General features: G+C 42.8%; 1 protein-coding gene across 1 annotated transcript in view; it reads right to left on the bottom strand.

Annotated features, from left to right (window-relative positions):
• FBXW10B (F-box and WD repeat domain containing 10B) overlaps window positions 1–8,895 on the bottom strand; it is a 57,649-nt gene that overhangs the window by 42,650 nt on the left and 6,104 nt on the right. The window contains exons 2-5 of the mRNA XM_006170889.3: window positions 6,329–6,505; window positions 3,700–3,900; window positions 3,479–3,606; window positions 2,348–2,470 (exon numbers count right to left, since the gene is read on the bottom strand). Coding sequence (XP_006170951.1) covers window positions 2,348–2,470; window positions 3,479–3,606; window positions 3,700–3,900; window positions 6,329–6,505 — 629 coding nt within the window. The remainder of the gene's footprint in view (window positions 1–2,347; window positions 2,471–3,478; window positions 3,607–3,699; window positions 3,901–6,328; window positions 6,506–8,895) is intronic.

Below are 8,895 nucleotides of genomic sequence, written 5' to 3'. Positions count from 1 at the left end.
TTTAATGGTATCTAGTATTTCCCGTATAGTATTCTCATTTGGGGGAGGGCAATTTCCTCAGGCTTCATGGTGCATTTTTCTAGTCCAGCAATTCTGCCTTCTACATCTGATACTCAATTTTCTGTATGATCTAGTCTGCTTCTTAACATTTTCAAGGAAGGTTTTGACTTTCTGTATTATTGCCTTCATCTCTAACAGCTCCATTTGATTCTTTTTTTGGTGTGCGTTTTCTCTTTCAAATTATGCAAGAACTTCCCCACATCTAGGAACTTGTCATCTCTTTCTTTTCTCCTGCTTCTTCTAGAGTTCATTGCCTCTCTTCTCTTGCATCTCTGTTAGCTTTATCACTATGAATATTCTAAATTCTTTTTTATAAAAGATTATTTATTTAATTTATTTACTCATTTATGTATTTAAATTTGACCAGAGAGAGAGAGACACAGAGAGAGTGAATGGAAAGAAAAGTGAGAAAGCAAGCCACTAGATCCAGTACTTGAACTTCGGTTGGCCATGTGGGAGTGTCCAGGGCCTTAACCACCACGTCACCTTCTGGTTCCATAATATTCTAAATTCTTTTTTTTTTTTTTTTGGAGAGGTTTTTGCTATAGGGCGTGTGCGCTCGCCAGACAGAGAGAGAGAGAGAGACATAGAAACAGAAAGCAAGAAATCACCCCCCAGGGGGGATAGTCACGCTGCAATCCCTTCTCCTCCATTCTCCTCTCGGGATCCTGTGCACGCACGCACACGCACCCGGCGTGAGTTTTAAGCCACCGGGTCCGGGACACGAACCGCGGTCGACTAGGTGGGAGTCTAGTGACACAGCCATTACGCTAACTGCTGGTTCCCAATATTCTAAATTCTTTATCAGACATTTCTACGAGTTCTATTGTATTGTCAGTAGATGAAGAGGACTTATTTTTTTTCCCTTGGGGGAGGGGTATTTTCTTGATTTTTCATATTTCTTTTGCCTCTGCAGTGATTTCTAGTCATCTGATGGATTATACATTTCTTATTTATTTCTGGAAACTCAATCTGAGCATTCAAAGGTGTGCAGAAGGAGATGATCTGCAATCTCTTTTCCATTCTATTTTTCTCCCTTTGTACATCAGATTCAGTGGGAATTGAGGAATATGTTGACCCTAGTAGTATTTGGATGGGGTCTGGAGAATGAATTCTCAGCAGAAAATCTTCATTTCTCTTATTCCCTGAAAGCACTAGTTCTCAGCTCCAATGAAGAAGCCAGTGAGCTCAAGTTTCTTTATCTATAAAATGAGCAATGGACCAACTCAGAGATAAAAAAAATTGTAGATCAAATTATATCCTCAAATGTGTTATCTTTGGCCCATATAGTTTTTTAAAATGCTCTTAAGGGTTGCCAGCATTAAAGAAAAGATTTTACATGATAATTCAGATTTCTATCCTCTCTAGAAGGTGACTTGCATGACCTGGCAAGTCAGGGTCATAGTCCCCCATGTCAATTATTAGCTGGAGCTGAGTAGCAACTGGCCCCTTCAGAGGGGACATGAGCCTTCCAGTTGCCACCATCCTTTACGGCCCACACCTATAGGACCTATCTGGTGTCTATAGATATATGAACTAGATAGTATCTCTGGACACCTTTATTTCTAAATTCTAATTTATACCATACAGCTTCCTTGTGGGAAGCTACAGTCAGACCATATCTCATTAACTATCCTTTTAAGACTAATTGAGTAACCTTCAAAATAGAAGGACCTTGAGCAGAAAGAGCGGGTAGGAATCTAATGGTTTTAGGAATAACTACCAGGCCCAGGGAGACAGAGAACAGAGTTCAAAATGCTTTCAATTTACTCTTTTTCATTAGAAGAGTTAACTCTCCTATCCTAGAACCAGAATTAATCTGGAAGTGAGAGATAAAGAAGCTGAATTCATTCATTCTGGATCAGCCTCGGTCCTCTCCTTATGTCATCTTATTCTTGAGCAGCAGACTGGTAACCTCAAGATACATGGGCTGAGAAGGTCGAGAAGATTCTCAACTGTGGGCTGAAGTTGCTCACAGCCTCTGAATTCTCTACTATGTGACTTGTTGCCATGAACACAGAACATAGTTGAGGGATTTGAAGCAGGGAAGTACCCTGAGAGAACAACTAACTCACTCCACTCATTCAACAGAGGGCAAAACCAAGGGTTAAGAAGTGGGAGTGACTTGCAAGTCAATGGCACACAGAAGAACTCTGGTCCTTCTTAGGGAATGTTGCCTCCCATCATCCAATGTCCTGACTCCAGGGTTGAGTCTGGACTTCAGCCCTCAATGGCCAACAAGAGCATGACACTACAGCTACATGGCCCAGATGCCACTGGAACTCACCTTCGTTCTCAGTTTCCACTTCTGACTTTTCACGCGTATGCGTTTCCCATCATCTACCATCTTAGGAACTGGGACAGAGAGTCTGTTGGCATAACTGGGATCTATCCCCCTTGTGTAGGACCCCTGGATGGGGGGAATAAAAAAAAATGGTTACTCTTGGTTCCTACTCTCTAGGAGGAAGGAAAAAACTAACTCTTGACAAAACTGAAAAATGAGTAAGCCCTGGGGAACCAGCAGTTAGCGTAATGGCTATGTCACTGGACTCCCACGTAGTCGACCGCGGTTCGTGTCCCAGACCCGGTGGCTTAAAACTCACGCCGGGCGCGTGTGCGTGCATGCCCAAGATCCCGAGAGGAGAATGGAGGAGAAGGGATTGTGGCGTGACCATCCCCCCTGGGGGGTGATTTCTCACTTTCTGTCTCTATGTCTCTGTCTGTCTGGCGAGCGCACGCGCCCTACAGTGAAAATCTCTCCAAAAAAAAAAAATGAGTCAAGAAGGAAGGCCAAGCCCCAACCAGTTATGCCAACTGTGAGTGAAGATTGAACCAAAGAGGATAATGAATGGCTAGAGGGAAACCAGCAAGAGATGGGCAGCAGCTTGCAGACTCTGGCCTGCTTCGTCATGCCTGCTTCTTCTCATCCTCTGTCCTCTATCTCTGTTAGGCTAAAAATCCAAGCTATCCAGAGTCTATGGTTTAAGGTTAGACTTCAGGTGAGAAATCAGGAAGTTCAAATTCTGGACATAATACTATCAAGGGGGAAATTATATTGTAGCTTAAAAATACATTTCCTGGCCTTGTAAGTGTCTGTGCATCATACTAGGCTGATCCAGAAACATCTCAAGGCTTTCTTACTATGTAAGCTGCAATATAACTCTTTACAGGGTATGGAATGAGGGGCAGTTGGTGGGGCAGGTGGAGGAATTGGTTGCTCTGTAAGGTTTTGGAAAGGCTTTGCCTCTCTGTTCCTGCTTAGGTATGCTGACAATGGAGAAGTCAGTGGTGATCAACAGCAAATTCACACCAAGAGGAAGTGGACACTGAAACCTAAGATGCAGCAAACAGAGCACAAATGGCCTCAATAGGAGAACAAGGCTGGTCTCCCGACATTCCCTCCCCAGACAGGAAGTACCTGCAGCAGGGAAACCTGATTCTGAATGAAACTATTCATCGACAAGTCCATCTTGACCTGGTGAGCCAGGGCCGCCCAGTGCTGGCTCACAGATGCACACTTATTCAGGGTGTTTTTATCCAGCAATCCTGGGAAAAGAAACAAAAGAGATGGGCCCAGAAACCCCAGAAATGGGCCGAGTTGGGAGGTCTCTGAGCAATCCCCTAAAGACCCCAGCATACTTAGAATGTACTTGGAGAGGTGGATGGGCAGGTAACGGATAAAGTCCCGGTACTTGCTGAACCCAGAAGACAGGTCTCTGACTTCATCCAGGTCAGCCAACAGATTGCAGGGATCGTGTCCAGGCTTGAATCTGTTCACTTTGCTGGAAAACAGCCTGTTCATCTCTGAAATACACTGAAGCGAACTCCTCCATTGTCCCTCTAGAGTGAAGCCAGAGAAAGGTACATGGTTGAGTGGCCTGTGGTACCTCTAGGCCAAGAACAATTCCTCACCCAAAGCTCCCCCCATGGAAATAAAGCTTATCAAAGTGTACCCTTGCGCTGGTGGATTTAGCACATCTCTTCTGCCACCTGAAAAACAGAACCTCTTGACCTCAAACATATAAGGAAACTTTAAAAAGTTGACAGAATAAAATTAAAACAAAAGTTTATATGGGTGCAAAAAAGTTTAAATGCATGCTCAGTTTTTTTCATAATACTCATTTTCCCATCACTTTTTGACAAACCCTCAGGCTTTTCAGCCTTCTCATCAGAAGTTTATCATATTGGGGCCAGCATGTGGTGTGGAGGTTAAAGGCACTGGACTCCCACATGGCCGACAGAGATTCGAGTCCCGGACCTGGTGGCTTGCTTTTGCCTTCTCACTTTCTCTCTCTCTCTCTCTCTCTCTCTCTTTCTCTCTCTGTCCCTTTCTGGTCAAATTTAAAAATAAATAAATAAATAGAGCTAAATAAAATAATTCTTTATAAAATAAAAAAAAGTTTATGGGGGTCATGGCTGACCATGGTTTGAGTCCTGGACCTGGGGGCTTGCTTTTGCTTTCTCACTTTCTCCCTCTCTCTCTCTCTCTCTGTCCCTCTCTGGTCAAATTTTAAAAATAAATAAAGTTAGATAAAATAATTATTTAAAAAAATAAAAAGAAGAGTACTAATTATTAATGCCTCTTATTGGTTAGGTGACAACTGGCTCTAGGAATCACAAATGGCGACTCTCTTAATAATGACTAATGTCTGGGGCCAGCAGGTGGCATGGTGGTTAAGGCTCTCTCTCTCTCTCTCTCTCTCTCTCACACACACACACACACACACACACACGCACACTGTCCCTCTCTGGTCAAATTTAAATAAATAAATAAATAGTTAAATAAAATAATTCTTTTGAAAAATAATTTAAAAAATAAAAAGAAGTTTATTATATCAAGGTCTGGCATTGTGTTGGGAATTGGGAATTTCTTTGAAAATACCCCAACTGGAAAGCAATTTTAAACAATTTAAAAAGAGAAAGATGACCAAAATAAGATTGGTAAAATGTTGATGATTATTGAAGTTGGGTGATAGCTGTATGAGTGGTTATTATCGTGCTCTATGTACTTTGGAAATTTGAAAATTTTTATATAAAAAGAATTCTAGAATCCAAGCTTTGTATTTCCTATGGTTATTTCATGTACATTTCTTACTCTAAAAACCAACTTATTATACATGAAGATTTAAATGAGAAAAAAAAAAAGTGGGGGCTTTGAGAACAGAAACCAAATTCCCTACAGCTTTCATTTCCTCCTCAAGACTGAATCCAATACTGCCGAAGCAGCCATGAAGGGCTGAGTTCTAGAGGTGCCCGTCATGCCAGAGCTTGGGAGTAGGAGACAGCTTGTAGCCGGGGGGTGGAGGGAGACCTCAAGGAAACTTGCAGTTTTCTTTCTAATTTCTATTTTTAGGTAACTTTTGGAGGCAACATGGTGGAAAGATAAAAACATAGGCTTTGGAATCATACTGAACATTTTTTTAAAGAATTATTTATTTCATTTTATTTATTCATTCACTTATTTTAATTTGACCAAAGATAGACATAGAAAGAGAGAAAGAAAATGAGAAAACAAGCCACCAGGTCCAGGACTCGAACCGTGGTCGGCCATGTGGGAATGTCCAGCGCCTTAACCACCATGTCACCTGCTGGTCCTCATACTGAACATTCACATTTAAGTTTGTTTGTTTGTTTGTATAATGCCATGTGCATGCATGAGACAGAGAGCGAAACAGACAGCATGCCCCCAATGGAGTGTAGTCACACTGCTATCCTTTTTCCTCTAATTCTCCACCCCATGAGGAACCTAAGCATGCAAGCATATACCAGACATGTTTTCAAGCAGTGGATGGTGGGACTCAAAACCTAGTTGGCCATATGGGATTCAGGTTGCTCTGCCTCTCGCTTACTTGTTCAATAGGCCTGGCCCTGTGTTTCTTTCATGAGAGAGGTACCCTTGACAGGGTCCCTCTACTCTGTGATATTCCTCCCCCAACCCTGGCTCCCAGCCTTCCAGTCAGCCAGGATCAACGGCACCCAGTGTGTTCAGGTCAACCTGGGATCTGAACCCAGGGATTCCCACGTGGTTCTACCTTCACATCTACCGCCTGTGCCACCATGGCTGGGCTGCTGACCAATTTAGTCCTTGCTTCTCCCCTTACCAGCTTTAAGGATTAAATGAGCCCAACACATCGGAGCTGCTGAAAGAATGTTTGTTTCTAGAACTTTCCAGCTCCAGATGCTATTATCCTACCAACCCCTCTATCTCCATGAGGCTTCCCAGTCTCGTCCTCATTTGCACTGACTTTCTTGCTAAAAACTGACTTACCAGTATTAGATACTTTTCCATGTGTACTTTCAAGCAAATTGTCATGTACTGAGGATTTGGACAAAGGGAAGGATGGTTGCTGGGTTCTGGCTGCCCAATAGACGTGCGAAGTCTCCAACTTGGGGTCGTGATGTTTCTCTGGGGAAAAAAACACATCTGTGGAGTCTTGATCCAGCCCTGAAGAACAAAAGACCAGGACAAAGTTACTTTTTAAGCCAGTGCATGGAGAAAAATGAGGTGGAGGGAAACTTTTATTTTCCCTTGCTTCTTTTAAACATACACAAAACAGATCAGGGCAGTTTTATCTCTTTCTATTTGAGACCTCTGAGTTTCTATGCAAAAATCTCAACCCCTCCCCCCTTTAGAATGTGCCAGCCCACCTACAGTGCAAAATTTATCAGCACTCTATGTACAGAGAGTCAGAGCACTGTGGGCAGAAGCCATAAGAGGAACTGACTGCTTTCCTGAATCTCCTGCTATATTTTCTTCAATTATATGAATAACTGCCCTTGAGGGAAATCATGAAATTTCACTGTTTTTCCAACTGCTAGAGAGAGAGAGAGAGAAAGAGATAGGAAAAGCATCCCCCAAAGGGGCTTGGTTATACCACAATCCTTTCTCCATTTCTCCATCCTGTTGGGATTTTGGGTACACACACATGACTGGTATGTTTTTTCCTCTCCTCCCCCCAATTTTATAGCTCTTTTTTTTAAAAAGAATTATTTATTTAATTATTATCATTATTTTTCAAGTTGACCAGAGAGAGAGACAGAGAGAAAGTAAGAAAGGAAGCTGCCAAGTCCAGGACTTGAACTGTGTTTGACTATGTGGGAGTCCAGCGTCCTTAACCACCACGCCACCTGCCAGCCCCAACCTGCTATGTTTTGCAGGCCTCTGGGTCCAGGATTTGGATTGCATGGTCAGCTATGTGGGATATGACTCCCTTAACCACTATGCTACTAAATCAGCCCATAAAGTTTAACTTTAAAAAGAAAAAATTGCCAGAGAGACCATACACTCGCCAGAGAGAGACAGAGAGACAGAGACAGAGAAAGAGAGAAAAACTGAGACAGCACCCCCTCCATGGGGCATGGTCACACCACAATCCTGTCCTCATTTCTTCCTCCTGTCAGAGTTTTGGGCATGCGTACACACACACTTGGCCAGTGTGTTTCTCAAGCTGTCAAGTCCAGGACTCCAACCATGCCGTCAACCATATGGGATCCAGCCACCTTAACCACCAGGCCGTGGACTGGCGCAATTTAATTTTTTAAGAGAGAATCTTCCCTGGACAAAGTGAAAGTTACCACAACTTATCATTGGATTTATACAAACTCCAATATAGAGAGTCAATTTGCATAGTGTGTGATGAAGGTTTTGATGAAGAACCATAAAGCTCCCAATGTCTGTGTCCCAGTCAGGCCTCCCCAAGGATAAAACACTGCACAGCGGGAGATGCTCAGGATGGGGGACTGGCTTTCATTTTTTTTTTTTTTAAAGTTATTATCATAGGATGCATGTGCTTGCTGGAGAGGAGAGAGACAGTGAGAAATCATCCCTCCCAGCGAGGATGGCCACACTGTAATCCTTTCTCCTCCATTCTCCTCCTGGGATTTTGGGCATGCATGCACACGCACCCAGTGTGATTTTCAAGGCCCAAGGTCCAGGACTCAAACTGCAGTCAACCATTTAGAGTCCAGTGCTATAACCACTACACTACCTGCTGGCTCTAGGAATGTGGTTTTTAACTCACTAGCTGGGTGACCTTAGCCAAGTCTCTCAGACTCTCCGGATTTTGCTTTCCTTATCTATAAAATTAAGGGATCAGACTGGTTGATCTTTAATTTAATTTGTAGTTTCAATACCCTGGGTTTTTTAATTTTTCAACACTTCTTCATGCAATTATTCTCTTTTTTTTATCAAAGGAATTACTTATTTAATTTTATTGATTTATTTTTAACTTGACCAGATAGAGAAAGGGAAAGTGAGAAAGCAAACTGCCAGGTCTGGAACTCGAACTGCTGTCAGCCATGTAGGAGTCCAGTCCCCTAAACACCATGCCACCTGCCCACCCCTTCGTTCTATATTTTTCTTCTTTGTATCCCTGACACACCAAAGAAATCAACTAACATATATTGTGAACCAATTGCTCCTAAGTCATCTATCTTGAAAATTCTTTCGGGGGCCAGCAGATAGTGTATTGATTTCATCACTGGACTCCCACATGGCCAGCCACAGTTCAAGTCCCAGACCTGGTGGCATATGAGCACATGTGCCCAGGATCTCAGGAGGAGAAGTGATTGTGGCATGGCCATCTCCCTCGTCTCTGTCTCTTTCTCTGTCCAGTGAGTCCACACGTTCTAAAAAAAAGAAAGAATGTTCTTTTGGGACCAGCAGCTGGTGTGGTGCTTAAGGGTGCTGGACTCCCACATGTCCAACCACGGTTCAAGTCCCACACCTGACAGCTTGCTTTCTCACTTTTCCTCTCTCTCAGTCTGCCCCTCTCTGGTCAAATTAAAATAAATAAAGTTAAATAAAATAATTATTAAAAAAATTTTTAAATTCTT

This window comes from Tupaia chinensis, unplaced genomic scaffold (assembly GCF_000334495.1).
Source record: "Tupaia chinensis unplaced genomic scaffold, TupChi_1.0 Scaffold149131_1, whole genome shotgun sequence".
NCBI classification, from domain to species: domain Eukaryota; kingdom Metazoa; phylum Chordata; class Mammalia; order Scandentia; family Tupaiidae; genus Tupaia; species Tupaia belangeri.
Note: the sequence above shows the minus strand (reverse complement) of the source record. Positions and strands in the feature narration are given on the sequence as shown.